The sequence below is a fragment of the Furipterus horrens genome, unplaced genomic scaffold (assembly GCF_987537825.1).
Source record: "Furipterus horrens unplaced genomic scaffold, mFurHor1.1.pri manual_scaffold_10, whole genome shotgun sequence".
Classification (NCBI taxonomy): Eukaryota; Metazoa; Chordata; class Mammalia; order Chiroptera; family Furipteridae; genus Furipterus; species Furipterus horrens.
The window spans coordinates 11,097,437-11,115,566 of NW_028327180.1; the positions used below are offsets into that span (position 1 = coordinate 11,097,437).

General features: G+C 46.3%; 1 protein-coding gene across 1 annotated transcript in view; it reads right to left on the reverse strand.

Moving 5' to 3' along the window:
• SETD7 (SET domain containing 7, histone lysine methyltransferase) overlaps positions 1-17,414 on the reverse strand; it is a 41,009-nt gene extending 23,595 nt beyond the window's left edge. Inside the window, exons 1-2 of the mRNA XM_090288366.1 lie at positions 17,075-17,414; positions 8,721-8,850 (exon numbers count right to left, since the gene is read on the reverse strand). Coding sequence (XP_090144492.1) covers positions 8,721-8,850; positions 17,075-17,114 — 170 coding nt within the window. The 5' untranslated portion in view covers positions 17,115-17,414. The remainder of the gene's footprint in view (positions 1-8,720; positions 8,851-17,074) is intronic.
• Between the last annotated feature and the right edge of the window lie 716 nt (positions 17,415-18,130).

The window sequence follows — 18,130 nt, forward strand, 5'->3', positions numbered from 1 at the left end:
GACTGCACAGCCCAGGATTCCAGTGCTGGGAAGATAAAGCCCCATAACTTCTGACTGTAAACACCATTGGGGTTGGGGCAGCAGAAGTAACTGCCAGTTTCTCAGGAGAGTCTGTTTAAAGAGCCTTCATGGACTTAGAACATATGCAAACCCACACACTCTGGGCAACAGCTGGAAGGGCACCGGTTACATATGGGAAGTGGGTGAAGTGACTGGAAATGGAGCAAGTGCCAGGCAAACCTCCAGAAGCCAGGCAGCGGCCTCTCCCACCCCTCCCCACACACAGAGCCACAAAGCAGTGAAGAAGGTTGCCCTGCCCTGGTGAATACCTAAGGCTCCACCCCATACAATTTAAGACAGGGAGTCAAAGCAGCTCTACCTAATACACAGAAACAGACACAAGGAGGCTGCCAAATTGAGGAGGCAAGGAAATATGGCCCAAAGGAAAGAACAGAACAAAATCTCCAGAAAAAGAACTAAACAAAATGGAGATAGCCAACCTACCAGATGAAGAGTTCAAAACACTGGTGATCAGGATGCTCAGAGGACTCATTGAATATGGCAACAACATAAAAGAGGAAATGAAGATTATGTTAAGTGAAATAAAGAAAAATCCACAGGGAACCAACAGTGAAGGGAAGGAAGCTGAGATTCAAATAAAAAGTTTGAAATATAGGGAGGAAATAAACATTCAACCAGAGCAGAAAGAAGAAACAAGAATTCCAAAAAAAACCCAAGAAAAGTATAAGACTATGGGACATCTCCAAAAGTGCCAACCTCATAGGGATGCTAGAAGGAGAAGAGGAAGAGAGAGAAATTTAAAAAATAATAAAAGAAAACTTCCTTAATTTGGCAAAGGAAGTAGACATACAAGTCTAGGAAGCACAGAGAATCCCAAACAAGTTGGACCCAAAGAAGACCACACCAAGACACATCATAATTAAAATGCCAAAAGTTAAAGATAAAGAGAGAATCTTAAAAGCAGCAAGAAAAAAGCAGAGTTACCTACAAAGAAGTTCCCATAAGACTATCAGCTGATTTCTCAAGAGAAACTTTGCAGGCAAGAAGGGGCTTGCAAGAAGTATTCAAAGTGATGAAAAGCAAGGATCTACAACCTACATTACTCTATCCAGCAAAGTTGTCATTTAAAATGGAAGGCAGATAAAGTGCTTCCCAGACAAGGTAGAGCTAAAGGAGTTCATGATCACCAAGCCCTTATTATATGAAATGTTAAAGGGACTTATTTAAGAAAAAGAAGAAGATCAAAACTATGAACATTAAAATGACAACAAACTCACAACTATCAACTACTGAATCTAAAAACAAATAAATAAACAAACTAAGCAAACAACCAGAACAGGAACAGAATCATAGGTATGGGGATCCTTTGGAGGGCTGTCAGCTGGGAAAGGAAAGGGGAAGAAAGGGGGAAATGGTGCAGGGATTAAGAAGCATAATTGGTAGGTACAAAATAGACAGGGGCTTATTAAGAAGAGTATAGGAAATGGAGAAGCCAAAGAACTTACATGCATGACTTATGAACATGAACTAAGTGGGGGGGGGGTGGTTGCTGGAGGGAAGGGAGTACTGAGTGGAGGGGGGCAAAGGGGGAAAATTGGAACAACTGTAATAGCATAATCAATAAAATATACTTAAAAAGAAAAAGAAAAAGAAAACGCCTGAGGATACCATCAGAAAAAAATTTATGGGTCACATTCTCTTTTACCTAGACCACACGTTTACATTCTCTTCAAATATTACTGTATTCATTTAAAAATTCTCTTTAATTCTGAATACACAAAAGTGGTCATCAGACACCTAATAGCTTTGACTTTTCCTTCATAGTTTAGGGGTCTAGATGGTTTTGAGCTCTACCACCTGAGGCATAAACTCTGTTCTCTCCCCCAGTGAGTTCCCTGCCTTTCCCAGGCACTACAGCAATATAAGAACCAAGAGGGAAATTTAAAATGAATCACAATTCTTCTTTAAATTCCCATCTATAATAAAATTAAACTGTGATTCTTATGAAAAACATTGTTTTAGAAATTATTTTCTATGACAATATATGTTATCTCTTAAAATACTGACAAGTAAGTAAAGAAGAATAGCAACAACAAACCCAAACCATCTGCTTGGATCCCTTAGCCCAGAACCTTCGGCTTTTTCCACAATGTGCTAAGCAGCTGAAGGAAGCACCACCAGCTTCCATATAATACAGCAGTCCCTCTCTATATCGCAGTTCACTTATCGTGGCCTCACTGTATCGCGGGATTTTTAAAAATATTATATTTAATTATTTATCGCGGATTTTTCCCTATATCATGGGATTTTGTGGTACTGTATACGTATGTTGTTAAAGTTACGTAGGTTTAAGAGTGTAGAAGAAATGTAAGGTTCCTACTTTGCGGGGTTGTCTAGAACGTAATACCCGTGATAAGTGAGGGAATACTACATTGCGCATCTGTCGTCAAAGTCTTTCACCCTTTAGAATGTCTATAAGTCTGCAGGATCTGATTCTTCTAGAGCAGTGGTTCTCAACCTTCCTAATGCTGAGACCCTTTAATACAGTTCCTCATGTTGTGGTGACCCCCAACCATAACTAAGCATAGTGATTAATCACAAATACAATATGTAATTATATATGTGTTTTCTGATGGTCTCAGACGACCCCTGTGAAAGGGGTGTTCAACCCCCAAAGGGGGTCACGACCCACAAGTTGAGAACCGCTGTTCTAGAGGCTCAAGATGACAGTAAAATATTTGAAAAACTATCAGTGAAATTTAGTTTTGCTCTCAAAAAACAAACTGTAAGAAAACTCTGCTAGCATTTTTATCAATTGATAATAATAGTAACAACAATCATATACAAGATAATAATCCACCATTGACCTTGAGGGCATTATGCCAAGTGAAACAAGCCAGACAAAGAAAGACAAACACTATATGTCCTCGCTTACATGTGAAATCTAAAAGAGCCCAACTCATAGAGACTGAGAGTAGAGTGGTGGCTGCCAGGGGCTGGGGGGGCGGGGGAGGGGCCGTGGGGAGCCATTGATCAAAGGGTACAAACTTCCAGCTATAAAATGAGTAAGTCCTGGGTATCTAATGTATAGCATGGCGATTATAAGTCATAATACTCTTATCAAATACCTGAAACTTGTTAAGAGAATAGATCTTAAATGTCATTGTCACACACATACAAATGTTAATTATGTAAAGGGATGGAGGTGTAATCTAACCTTATTGTGGTAATCATTTCTGAATATATATGTATATCTAATCATCACACTGTACCCCTTAAATGTGTATATGTCATGTCAATTATAGCTCCATACAGCTGGGGAGAATGCAGGTACATAGTAACAACAGAAAAACAACACAAAACATGCTTTCCCGGGAGAACCTACTGGGTGCCCTCCAGTCCACAAGGTCTTTACAGGTTTTCTCTTCAAGCTTCATGACAGCTCAGAGCAGTAGGTATGATTATCTCCATTTTATAAATGAGGAAGAGGCCAATTCCCTCGTACTGGGCTCCTCTGAGTTGTTCCTCAGGAAAACCTTCATCAAACGGCCAGGCTCTGACTAAGTTGTTCCAGCTCCTACAGGAAAGTCACAGAATTCACCCCAGGGCTCCGCTGTACTTCTCATAGTTATAGCTAAGGAGCGTCCTCAAATCAAGGTAAAGCCTGGAAGAAAAGCTCCGGGATCAGAGGTATTTCCTTGCTTCCGGTTAGAGGAGGGTAGTAGATGCAACGAGAAGAGGGGCAGCTCTGCACTTGAACTCACCTTGGTTGGTATCTCAGCTCCAACCCTGACCAATGGGGACCTTGGGCAAGTTAGTTAACCACTCTGTGCCTTAACTTCGTCCCATGTAAAATAGGATTATAAAACCGACTTCACAGATTGGTACGAAAGCAAGTGAACAAGTGATAGGCATTCAAAGTGATCTATTCTCTTCCACTCCCTCTCTTCTTGTGTGCCCCCAAAATGTTTGCCTTAGTCAGAACTGTTTATTAGACTACAGATGAATACATTTGTTGAGTCTAGTTCCAACAAAAGCTGGATGACTGTCAGAAAAAGAAGACTTGTTTTTTTTTTTTGCTTTGTGTGGGAGGCTGGATCACATGACTTCAACTCTAATTTCTCCAAAATGTGACCAAGCACTTTCTAAAAAACAAACACAAGAAATCCTTCCCAGACCTGTGCCCTAGAACACGACAGCTTTTCTCAGTGGCTTGTCAGATGGGCAGCCTCAGGGAGGCCATTTAGCCAGTGATAAACTACAAGGAGTCCCCTTGGCCCGACACATTCATGCAGCAAATCAACTTGAGGGAAACCTTCATCCAACGGCCAGGCTCCTACCAAGTTGTCCTGGGGTGCAGGACAGTGAAGTCACAGAGCAGTCAGTCATACTTGGGAACCTAATGGGCATGTAAGGAGAAGCAACAATAACACAGAAAAAAAAAAAAAAAAGAAAAAAACCTGAATGAATTAACTCATCTCTGCCTCATAATCGGGCTACAAACGCACAATTCCCTAACATTACAGAACCCAAAGCTGATCTGCGTTGAAATACCCCTTCCTTGTTGTCCTTCTAGATTTTGAGGAGTTCTGCTAAATTGTCTTTACAGCCCATAATCTTGGCTGAAATGAGGACAATTATGAGAAAAAAATTATAATAAATATCCAGAATTGAGGATTACTATGAAAATTAGAGATGCGTATATCAAGGCATTTTGTATAGTAAACATTTTCATAACACCCCACTGTGGCCCAGCAGATCCACCCCAGAGCCAGCCAGCAAAGCCCCAGCTTCCTTTCCCCTCTCTGCGTGGACGTCTTTATCTAGGACCAGTAACCGAATCTTCACACATTTTCTTCTTTCCTTTGGAAAAGAGGAAAAAAATGGAAAACAACAGCTGCTTGAAAAGACAATTTTCAAGTGAAGGTCAATTTCCACATTCATTTCTCATTTGTTAACTGTCTGGCCAAGGGAGGCCGTCTGACTTCAGGTTTCTGACTTAACACACCTGTTGTAGTAACTCGGCCCTTCCCGCCTCCATTTTGTCATAGAATGAGGGGAAGACTCACTGTTGACTAAGATCTCAAAACTTGCAAACATTCGGAAGCTGAGACAGAGGTAAAAGGGTAGGCAAGGTACAGTTTGACTGTTTAAACTTAATTTAGAGATTTAGAAATAGCCATGTCCTTACTTTCCCTTGCATATGCTTAATGAAGATGCTTCAGTCCTCTGCCAACCGTGGGCACCACTGTGGTGTGAGGGTCAGAGCACAAAAACAAGGACGCACACTCACTCTTTATATTTCCGTGTTGCTTGGAACAAGCTTGTTCTATTCTACCAAGCATTTGCCACATGTGTACTTTAAAAATAAAATAAAATCTGCTTTAATCTAGGAACTTGGATAAAAAATTTAATAGGTCCATTTTCCTGGTGATCAGAATATTTAAAGCCCTTACTTAGGTTTATCATAATCTGTATTAAGGGAAAAATTGATCATGGGATTTTCTTTCTTTTTAAAAAAATTTCACTTCTTTATTTTTAGAGTGAGAGGAAGGCGGGGAGAAAGAGAGGGAGAGAAACATCGATGTGTGAGGGAGAAACGTCAATGGACTGCTTCTTTCGTGCCTCCAACCAGGGACCTGGCCCACAACCCAGGCATGTGCCCTGACTGGGAATCGAACCAGCGACCTTTTGGTTCTCAAGCTGATGCTCAATCCACTGAACCACACCAGCCAGGGTAGAATTTTCTTGATATAAATTCGCATCTCTATGAAACCTTCTTGTCACTTACACACCCAGTTAATGGCAGGAACCTGTGATTTTGCCAACACAGGTTCCTGCAGTTGTAAGCAAACCCTTTGAGGGAACATTAGCCAGCACCACATGCTCAGACAACTTCTAAAAACTCTAACCGAAACTTACTGTTTCCTCACCTGTTATTTCAAAACCTTGATTTCAGCCTTTGTGAGGGGATTTTTCCAGACCAAAGCCTCCTGAATGGCAGTGAAGGTGTACGGTTCCCACTTTATTTTACCTAACACATCAATACACTAGAAATTAGGAGGGGCAATAGGGAGAAAAATTGACAAATGGAAAGTAAGGTGCTGTTTCATGGAGAAGCAACTGACTTCTCCATGACCAAATCCAGGCGCTAGATGATCTCACCAACTCTTACAGTGAATCCTTTTAGCAGGTATCTCTTAACAGGATCAGTACTAGGTTTCAGAAAGACGGTGATGAGAGCCTGTCACCACCCTGCTTCATCGGGCGTCATACAAGCAATGATACTGACCCACTCCCCTCGAGGCATCTGTGCCCATCTGCTTGAAGAAAGCTAACAAAGGTCAGCCGTCATTCTTTGAGTCCACGACTTGAGCTAAGTGTCTTCTGGGGTTTCGGTGGTAGGTATGAACACTAGCAAAGTGTGCCTCAAAAACAAAAAAGTCAATGAATTTATTTCTGTCCCCCAGATAGTTACTGGCCCAGTGCTTCAGCTCTGTCACACCATGACACATAATAGGCAAATGACTGCATTTGAGCAAAACACTGGGGTGACTGGATGCAGTGGCTTGGAGCCAGCAGTGACTGGCTTGATAGAGGAAGAGAAGTTCTGGGGAGCTGTAGGCCCCACTCACCGCTCAGGGGCGAGGGGATCAGCATTCCGGAGTTAACCTGTCTCTAGCTCATTCTTGGCACCCTGGACTGGCGTCGTGGTCTAGGCCATCTGCACTCTGTGGATCAGGTCTGGGAAACAGTCAAGTAACCAACACCAAATGCCAAGGGCACTAACACTAATACCTAACCAAGCCTGCTGGACTGGTTTCCCAGAGCCAATCAATTCCTTGCTCCTATCATCAAACTACCAGATGCGAAGCATGAGTGAGCGTGTGGATGTGCTCTGGGGGAATTCTCTCCTTCAGCTCCCACACTCATTCAGCAAGAGTTTGGGTTTTTTTTAAGCATTAAATTATGGGAAAGTGCTAGGAAGCCCAGAAGAGGAAACAGACAAGATTCTGCCCTCAAGGAAACTGCTGTCCTGCAGGGGAAACAAGACATTTACATAAGCTGCATTTGCTAAATGAATCAAACAGTAATTGCCGCATGAGGTAAGGAGAGAGACTTTCCAGAAGAGAGCAGTCAAGACTCTGCGATGGAAGTGGGACAGGAGGAAATAGGAGAGGTCTCCCTGTGGACAGAAGGATCATGGGAGAAGAAAGCACTGACCTCAAGTCCAAAGAGCATTCCATGGGACGTAGGTATTCCACCCCGCTCCTCTAATCAAAGCAGGGCAAAAGAAAGAAGTGACATCTGACCATTTTAAATGTACAAAGCTCTGCTTAAAAAAAAAAAAAAAAAGGATGGGGTGTAGGGCTGGGGGCAACGGGAAAGAAGGTTGGAATGAATAATCAAAACAAAACTTTACAAAAGCTCTGTAATGGGTTTATATTGCTTTCCTCACCCCTCCTTATGGCAGATCATTGACAGCCTGAGGAACCGTTCATAGCTTTAAAAACAACCTCCTCCGTCTATGGCAAAGGGATCCTGGGTCACAAACCAGTCCCTGCGGTCATCCTTCAACTGCCCGCCGAGACACTTCCTTTCCCAGAGGAATGCCGCGGCGTAGACAGCTGCAGGCTGCCACCAGTGTCCAGAGCTGAGGACGCGGTGCTGTGTCCCGTGGAATGCTATAGCTGTGTGAGCTAAACCCATCTCTGCACTGCCCACCCAAGGGGTCTGAAGGAGCAGGCACTTCTGTGGCTCTTGTGCCTCTGAATGCCTGGGAAAGCCACGTGGTCACTTTTCATTTCCGACGCTGACATGGTTTGAAAGCCATCACTGGAAGGCTGAGCTCAGGCAACCCGTCTCTGCTGGAACGAGGGACGTCCAACAGTCACTGCAGCCATCACAAGGGGGTAAGCGGCTTCTGCCCCCCAGCGTCCTCTTACAGGAGTTGAAAGCAAAGTCAAAAGGACGCAGCTGAGGAAAAGGTTTTCACTAGAGGTAGAACACAGAAAGTGCTTGTGCAAACATTAGCGTCCAGGCATCCCGAGACAAGCACTCCCAGCACTGGGGCCTGAACACTGGGAGGCCGGAGCGCTATACCTTCTGTGTCTGCCTGTCCACCTCTTCCTGCTTGGACCGGGATGACGTGGCTTTGCAGAACTTAGCTAACTACCTTCCTGACCAGCCCCTGGAGGAGAGGGGACCCGCCGAGAGACGGATGAAGCTGCAGCGCCAGCGCGGCGGCTGGATCTTCCTCGAGGGCAGCAGGAAAGCAGGCCATGAGGACGGGGCGAGTGACTATGGCCAGCCCCTGATGCAAACGACTCCACTGGGTGGTTTCCTTGAAGCTCATGACCCAGGTGAGCAGGTGAAATCCATCAGAGAAAGGGGTGACCACCTAAGCAACGTGTACAAGACGTGGGCCACGGACCTGGCACTGCAGAGCATCCCTTTGACAAGCACGCCGAGGAGGCAGCAGTGACAGGGCTCAGCCTTGGGCTGGCTTCTCCATAACCACGGGGGGTGACTTCCCCGGTCCCCAAAGCAGGGCGCGCATGCATGTTGGGATTACTTTTACCTTTTCTGTAAGTTCTACCAAAACATCCACTTAATTTCCTTCACTGGTATCATTCCTTCAAATAAAGTAATCGGGTACCCTTCCCCCAAACGAAAGAAAACAAAACCGTGCGTGCTACCTGCCATCGAAGAAGAAGAATTTCCCGCGTCCGTTCTTTTCTCCGTGAACAAAGTTCCCCTCAAATCTGTCGGTGGAGGAGTAGGTGACCGTGCAGAACCCGTGCGGTAACCCGTCGTCGTCCAGGTGCCCTGGAGGAAGGGAATCACAAGGCAAACCTTAACGCCTTCCACGCTCCGCACCGGTGCACTGAAACGAGAAGCTTCCAGCAGGGCCCTGAGCAGCCCGACGGTCCCTTCCCTGCTCGAGAGCAGAAGCAAAGGCTCTTCGCCCGCGCCTGCAGGATAGCCTGACTGTTCTGCGCGCTTTGTGAATGGGCGGGTCCACCATAGAGCGACGTAGACATATTTCTGACATGAACCCAAAATAAGCTTGCATTTTCGTGGCGACTGAGGATTCTTATCAATAATGACACCTGCGGTGCCTATTTCAGTTTACCAAGTCCTTCCCCACCTGGTACTTCTCACATTAGGAATTAAGGCCCCCCACACTGATGCTTACCAGAAATGGAGTTGAGATAACTCCATTGCATAGTCTGTCGCCAGGTACCCTGTCTTTGCAATGAGTCACCTAACTCAAGAACGAGTATGCACTATGATTTTATATACCACTGAATAGTATGACATGGAGAGCTGCTAGCCAGGGCACTTCTGAAGACCCCACTGCAATTAGTTACATTCAAACAAGGGACATGGCCCTGTCTCTAAAACTGTCCGAGTATTTCTATACCTCAGTGTGCTAACATGTGAACTCAGAGTCCAAGGTTGAGCTTCGGGTTACCCTTGAACTTCCTGCTTCACTTTACAAAATCTTCCAGCTTTGAATGTTTGGTAATAACCTTGTCATTTACCTTCTACCCCTGTATTCAGAGGGCTGGTGCTTTAAATGTAGCGAGCAGCAGCCACATGGCCCTTTAAGCAGTGATTTGGAACAGCAGCAGCAGTTAAGACACTGTGATCTTTAAATTGCTGGTTCTGCCTGGGGCACAGGCTAGGATATTTCGGTCAATGTTTAGGATTTTTATTATCATCTTCATATTTCCCAGAACCCAGCAGTCCCCTCCCTGATGTCTCCCCCAATCATTCGGGTGAGCTGATTTTGCAGAGGTGATGAAAAGGAAGGCGGTAGTTAATCTGGTGGCTTTTTCTTGAGTGAATGACCTGGGTCATGGGAAAAAAGGTACAAAAAGGTACAAAAGCATTAAAAACTGTGGGCAGTGCAAGGACATTAGACACTTAAAATGTGGCTTCCAGATGGCCCACAGACATAAAAGAAAAAACAAACCATATCACCACGTGAACACTCTAGTCTCCTAAAATGATTTCTTCTAAAGTGCTGGAAGGATATCATCCCTTTGAAGAGATGGTAAATAAACACTCTTGTAAAGAACAAAAATCTTTTTATATTTATTGAATTATTACATAAGCATAAAATAACAATGGGCAAATATGCTAGTTTATTTTTACACCTGACTCTGTATGGAATGAGTTATCTTAGATATATTGCAATAAAACATGGCTACCTAGATAAATCACAACTGATAGAGTTCCTTTCCTCCCAATACAGGTTTTTTTTCTACCAAGGGCCAGGAAATTAATGGTCAGAAGGGAAATAAGCCATAATTGCTTTCTTCTCCCTCAAAACCCAACTGTGTGTCTTATAACTCAATGGCACTGAGTCATATAAAATAGTTTGGACAATTATTGTCTAAATATCTACTGATGACATTTCTCTTGTTGAAAGAAATTAAATCTATTTTTTTATTTTCATTTTTAAAAAACCACTCAGTATATAGCTAAACACTTTCTTTCATGAAATGTTGTTGGGATCAAATTCAATTTAGCTATTAACATACCTATGAATTTAACATTTCACTTTTCATTTAGGTATAAGTATCAGAATAATCATTTTAGCCTTGTGTTGAAGTATTTACTAATTTGTTGAAAATGCATTCCCCACAGTTCATATATTTCAGACTTTAAAAAGTTAATGGTTGATAAAATCTATTATTCTATTTTAGCTCAAAAGAAATATTATGATAGCCATGAACACTAAAGGATAAAGAAACCCAATGTAAATTCATTTCCACCTTTCCTCAGTCACAATAGTCCTGTCCTATTTCTAAATAAAACACTGCAGGTGCACGCTCAGCAATGGAATTTAGATATTAGGGAAAATGGGAAGTGTCACATAACACACTAAAAGTACTCAAGGGTCAGTACTGATCCCAGTGAAGATGAAGGCAAAAATATCAGCCTCGTTCAATGAGGGCCACTTGTTTCAATGTCTCTTTTGACAGGTCAGTGAAGAGGGTCCCATCACCTTTTTAATCTCTAGGGAGAGAGGGAAACAGAGAGGAGCTGTGGGATGATGGCTATTTTCTGGTGACATCGTGTATTTAGAAGGAGGTGTCTGGACACCTGATGTTTCCCTGCCATTTTAAAGGCATTAAGTTGCTTGTTGAGAAAAAGTTGTGAAATCTCCCTCTATCAGGCCAGTGTTGGCCTGTTTGTTATTTTCTTCCCAAAGGAGGAGATGTGATCAATGAACAGGATCAATGAACAGGAGGAGCTAGATATTAAGGCTTGTCATCATTCAAGACTTCCAACCTGAATGTTTGATGGTCTGGAGTAGTTGTCCTAGCTAGAGAATTTAACATATAAAACAGCAGCCCAACCCAAAGAGTAACAATGAAGAGACTTCCCCAGAAAAGAAACATAGGCAGGAGAAGGGACGGGCTGCTACGCCCTCACCTCTCCCCTCGACGTTACTGCTAGAGGAGACTTTGGCACAGCTCTTGTTCAAATGCAATCTGGCCAATAGATCATGTCATATTTGTCTTGTCAGTAATAGTCAATGTGATGGAAAGGGAAACTGATACGCAGAAAAGAAACAAGTTTGTGTCCCTGACCATTCATCCGGCATGGCGTTGTGTGCTCTCCTGTTATCTAAATTAAACCTCATGACAACCTCCCAAGTGCCAGTGGTAGAGACGAAGAAGCCAATTCTATGTGACTTGCCCAAGAAGCATATTACCTGCTCTGAACGTGCTACTCAATGCTAAAAGGCCCTTTCCTAAGTCTTTCTATTTTCTTTCTCTTTAGATGAGGAAAGACTAGTGGAAGCCCCTCCCTTCCCTGCTGATGGTGGAAGCAGGTACCTCTAAACAGGTAGGGGGGCCCAGGTCCCAGGCACAGAATTGGAAGAGCTTTTGCAGTAAAGACAGTTCTCATAGAGGCACCAGGACTTGCAACAGCATATCCTGGATGCAAACTCCTGGCTCTTCCAAGTGTTACCTAACTCAAAGAGAAACACTAGTCCCCCTTGCTCCGAGTGAGGCCAATTTGTGAAATGTGCAAGTCAGCCAACAGCCTTCCAAGCCAGTTCCCACTGCACAGAGGTTGACCAGTCAGCCGAACAACAAGGAAGATTCACTGGAATGACTGTTCTGTGTTGATAATGCTGTCCCAAGCTCCCGTACTGTCTGTCTGTCTGCAGCATGATTTTAAATATTTATAGAAGTTAGAGAAAGGGAAAAATGTAATAGCCTCACAGTCTACTTTTCCAATTTGTTCTGAAGATCACTGTCTTCTGAATGGATAGAACGTGAAATTTTTCCCTTCGAGTTACCTCTGAGCTTTTTCCTTAACCTGATGAAAGCCAGGCCTGTCTGTATTCTGCATAGTGATGGTACATCTGGGCAAGGCAAACTCCCTCTGCATCAGACACCGGCCTGCTTCCTGCCTCAGGCTCACTCACAGCAGATCTAACAGTGGTGAGTGTGTGCATGTGTGTGCATGTGTGCGTTTCCCTTAGAACAAAAGATTCTGACTTGGGTTGTTGGTTTTGTAGACTAGAACTGCTTAAGGGGGAAAAAAGGAATAATAAAAATAATGAAAGGCAAGCTTATTCTGTTCAGTGCAAAGAACATGCCCTCATGATGATGCATTTACACCGGTTGTTAAAAAACATCATTTGATTTTTTAAAAAGATTTTATTTATTTATTTTTAAAGAGGGGAAGGGGGGGAGAAAGAGAGGGAGGGAAACATCTATGTGAGAGAGAAACACCCATCAGCTGCCTCCTGTACGTGCCCGGACCAGGGACCAAACCCACACACTGGGCCAAAGTGACCTGATGACCCTTCGCTTTGTGCTATGATGCCCAGTCCCCTGAGCCACACTGGTCAGGGATAAAAACATAATTTGATGTTTGAGAGTAATTCTTTACCAGAGCTCAATTATTAGTTGTGAGGGCCAAGATTTTAAGGTGTGGCCACAAGGAGAGGGCCGGTACACTGAGCAGGAGCAGGCTTATGAGAGACAGGCAGGGTAAGATATTAGGGGCACAGGTCAAAACATTCTTGATATTTTGAGGAGCTTGGGGCAGTGCAACACTGGGATGCTTGTTTTCGTTCTGGCTCCTTAGTTCCGGGGTTCTGTATTTCCCCTTTTTGTCTCCTGTATGTTTCCGGGCCTTTCCATTTCTTCCTGCCCTCATGGGCACACAGCAGATTATTGCAAAGAGCCTCCCAGGTGATGGCCTCCCCTGCTCACCCCTGCCTTCCCACCTGCCCAGAGCAGAGCTCTGATCTTGTCATTCCCAGCTCTCAAGAGCCCCCGCGGCTTCCCACGGCTCCCAGCCCAGTTCACGTCTGTGTCCTGTGTCCTGTGACACAGCCACTTTTTCCTGAATGACCCTCCACTCTTCTGGGCCCTCCGTGAGAGCAGAACCAAAGGAGTTGTCTCTGAACGTGCCTGCTAAGGCCACCCTCTCTGCCTTCACTCACCAGGTTCCCTGCTCAACTGGACTGAACTCCGTACTACCTCTTCTGGGAGCTCCTGCCCCACCTCCTTCCCCAGTCTGGAAGGAATGTTTACTTCCTCTCAAACCTCCCTAATTCATCTACTTAGATATGACATATTCATTTGAGATTATATTAGGAACCATGCTGTATTTATCCTTTTATCTGTGAGTAGACAAAGACATAGATATTGTAATAAATATGTTTCCAAAGCTCAACCTTACTGCCCACTAAACCAAAGAGCCTCAAAAAGTTTTTAAAAATCCATTGCAGCAGCTCAGGAGGAGTCCTTGGGCCTCTGAGCCCAGGGCTGGCTTCCTTCCCAGAGGAGCACAGCTGATCTGGTACACAGACATGTCCTCGGGGATTCATCCCCTGGGAACTCAGAACTTCTCTGGAGCCACAGTTCCTCCTCCATGACAGAGAACCAAAGCATTTATGATGTGACAAAAAGACACTTCAAGCCCTGAACGGACCAATCTGGTCCCCGGAGTAAATTTCTTCGGAGGAAGAAGAAGGAATTCTGTTGCAGAGGCTTTAAGTTAAATTCTCTTTCCCCAAATACATTTTTTTTCCCTGAATGTCATTGAACTCCATCAGAATCAACCTCTCAAGAGTTGCCACTGATCAAGAGTGAGAGTGACATAATATTTAACTGTTGCTTCCAGCCTGTTCCCAAGCGTTTCATATACGTGATGACTTATTTAAAGTCAAAAATAAGAAAAATGTAGAGATGTAGTTGGGTACAGCGGAGTGGGGCTCTGGAGGTCCCAGCCTGCCTCCCACCCCACTGAGTGTCCTTGGATTAGTTCTTAACCTTTCTAGGCTTTAGTTTCCTCCTCTATAAAATTTGGATAATAACACCCACCCCATAAGACTGAGTGGATAATGTGCATGTGACGCATTCAGCACAGAACCTGCACAGAATAAGAACCACACAATTACAGCCATAATAACAGCGAAGACGATGCAACTACTGAGCACAGAGGCTTTGTTTATGGAGAGAGGCAGCTTAGCTGGTACTTGAACACCAGGATACTCAGACCGGCTTTCTACCAGTCTCTCCGCATGTGCCTGATGCTAAGTTAAGCTGTCGCAGATGGCACTAAAAGGCTGAGAATGGCTGGAGGAGAGCCCACTGGTGCAGGTTCCCGCGTGTGCACTCTCATACCTTCGACGCGGTGCAGCTCTGAGCTTTCGATGCCTCTATGACTTTTAAAGATTCGATATTACTCGAATTGTTTACTATTAGGTTCAACTGAGTGATCATGTGTCCTGGATTGCCCCAAACATTCAAGGCTTAAGCTGAAATTGTCCCAGTCTAAGTATATGCATATAAAAGTTTCAGGCGTGCAACACTGTAATTCATCTGTATGTACTACGAAGGGATCACCCCAAAAGTCTAATTCCTATCGATCACCATACAGTTGACCTCTTTGACCTCTTTCACCCACCCCACCTCCTTTCTCTCTGGTAACCACTGATCTGTTCTCTGTATCTATGAGTTTGTTTTTGTTTTCCCAGCCTAAGTATTCATTGTGACCCCTGTCATTCTCAAGCATGGTCTGATTTGGGGCAATACCATATGTACATGGCACCCTAGAAAGCAGAACCTTCCTTGTTTATATAAAGAATTTTCTCTGTTTCTGTGAACTGAGCAAACTCAGAAACAATATTGATACATTTCTAAAGTTGCCTGTTCACATTCTGCAAGGAGCCTGGGGACCATGGACTTATATTTCTAGACAGCTTCAAAGGAGAAAGTAGTTTAATCTGGAGAGCACTTCCCATGATCAAGGGTTTGCATTAAAATTTTACAAGCACAAGTAAAAGTGAACTTTGAAGAATGAGAGCAAGCCCCGACAATTTGAGAAGAGCATTTTTTTTTCATGTATCTTTCATAACATGAAGGCACAAGAAGTTAATAACTTAAAATGTAAGAAGGCTTCCCATGGATGGACTCGGTGTCTTGGGTCGCAATGACTTATCAGAGAGATAAATACTTCCATGAGTTCACAACATGGTGAAATTAAAACAACAACAAACCCTCTTTGAAGCTGGTGAAGAAATATGTTTTAATAGTTACATTATAATGGAAACCTTTCAGAGAATTCAGAAAGAGCCTTCTACTTAAGCTTATCCGAAGATCTCAGGAGCACTGCAAAAGGAGTCAATTATGTTTTATGAAAACACAAAAATGGGCTTCTTCTCCCAATGCAGCAATAACTGTGTGTTTTTATGTATTTGCACAGTGTTGCTACTTTGTTTTTCTTTACCATTTATGAGAACTTGTTTCTACAGATGAGAGAGAAACCAGGTTCAACCCAAAGCTAAACATTATGTACTTAGATGCTAAGTTTAAAATATGCTGGGTTTTAACCTTTTGCAAAGAAATATATCGCAGTAGTATGAATTAAAATTATAAAAAATAAGAATAAATATTCTGGAATAATACCACACGACATTGCCAAACATCACGATACACAGGCTGAGTAGAATCAAATAAATAAATACGCCAAAGGGTATTTTCCAGTATTCACTGTTACAAAATCACAACATCTCATGATACAAACAACGAGATTGTATAACGTCCCCACCTCGGTTTTTAGAACTAGCCAAAAAAAAAAAAAAAAAAAAAAAGATGTGGGGAAACTCGGCAAAACAAAGTGGCGAGAAAACTCGGGGGAGGGGCACCAGGAGAGAAGGGGCGGAGAAACACGACGCCCAGGCGGTGATATCACCCACAGCCAACTGCACGGAATTCAGAAAGTTAAGTGTCACCCAGCGATTTCGGTCCGGGCTCGCGGCGCGCCTGCACAGCGTGGCGGCGGCAGCTCCGGCTCGGAAGCAGGAAGGGGGAGGGGGCGGTGCGGCTGAGTTCGCTCGGGGACAGCGAGGGGAGGGCCACCCGCCTCCCGGCTGGCGCGCGTTCCAGCCCCGGGTCGGGAGCGTTGTCCCTTGCCTGGCAATGATTTCATCTTTTCGAAAGAGCGGCCGCCCAGGACACGGCTGCCACGTGCCAGGTTCGGCGCCGTGCGCTGCGCCGGGGGACCCACCCGGACGCGGTCGCGGTCGCGGTCCCCGCGGGTCCCAGCGGCGAAAGGAAGGAAAGGGCTGGCGGCTGGAGAGGGGCTCGGGGTTCCCAACCCCGGTGGGGGCATCGCTCCGCCGAGACCGCGGGTCTCAGGGGGCGGTCCTCTGGCGCGCCCCTACCGTCCATCCCCGAAAGGGGGAAGGCCAGAGTGCGGAGCAGGGTTCGTAACTCCGAGGACTGGGTGCAGGCTGTGGCCGGCGGGAGGGGGCCGCCGTGCCCTCCCCGGAGCCGCGACCCCGCGGAACCCGGCTCCCGGCCTGAGCCCCGCCACGCAGTGCGCGCTCCCGGCAGCGGCGCGGCGGCGGCTCTCCGGCCCCTGCCTGAGCCGGGCAGCGGGCCACCCGCGTAGGGGACAGTGGCGGCCGTGGGGCCCGGTGCCGCGCCGGGCACAGCCTGCCACTCCTTCCGCGTTCCGAGCTTTCGGCGCCTCCTCCCCGGCCCCAGAGAAACGCGTGTACCTTCCACCGCCTCCTCCACCATCTCGTCGTCGCTATCCATGGCGGCTGGGGACCCTGCCCAGCTCGGGGCCGCGCGGCTGCCTCCCGCCGCTCCGGGTGCTCCGGCGGCTGGGTGAGCGCTGAGGCTGAACCCTGCGAGTTTGGAGGAGGAGGAGGAGGAAGAGGAGGAGCAGTCGGGGCTGACTCGCACTGCCTCCCCCTGCAGCCTTTTCAGCTCCTTGGCCTTCAGCTGCCGCGGCCGCGGCCGTCCCTCCTCCCTTCGCCCACTTGCCCCTCGCCTCCGAGGCCCCGGGGTGCCGCCGTGGCCGCCACCGCCGCAACTTTCTCCTGTAATAACCCCTCTTTGTTAGCGAGCAGCTGATCCGCTGACATCACCCTGCGCGGTGCGCTCCCTCCCTCGCTGATTGACAGTTCCCTGTCCCTTCCCAGAAGTAAGGCTCCTTAAAACGAAAGGCGCTCCGGGTCCGCGCTGCCTCTGCGTCCTAGCCAACCAGCCCCCTGGCCCATCAGGGTCTCTCCTTGGCTTCTCCGCGTCTCTGCGCGCTCTGAGCTCGCCACGCGGTCCTGGGCATCGAGGGGGTCTGGCGGGCACTTGGGACCGCTGGGTACCTGCCCTCTGGGGGCTCCGCGCCCTCGCCCTCCAGCTGTGCCTGGGCACTTGGAAATTCGCCCTGCCGGCCAGCCGCTCCCCACCCACCCCTGACAGCCCCCAAAGACCGAGGGACGCTAAGGCAACGTCTCTGAGGCTCTGGCGCCACGACTTCCTCTCGCCCACGTCCCCATTTCACCCCGTTTGCCACCCGGAGCTGCACGAGTGCGGCACGCACGCGAGCGCAGGTGTCCCCGCGTCGCCGCCGCACAGCAGAGTAGGTTTCCCAGACTCCAGGCGGTGACACCCAGCCCCGATTCCGCCGAGGGCTGTGTAACCCCAGAGGGCTGCGTAATTGCCCTGCTCGGGACCGCTAGGCTTCTCCGAGATTCAAAAATTCAGCAAGTCCCAACGGCCGCAGGCTCTGTACCAGGCAGGAAACTGGCCGCACGAAAGGCAAGCTGGTT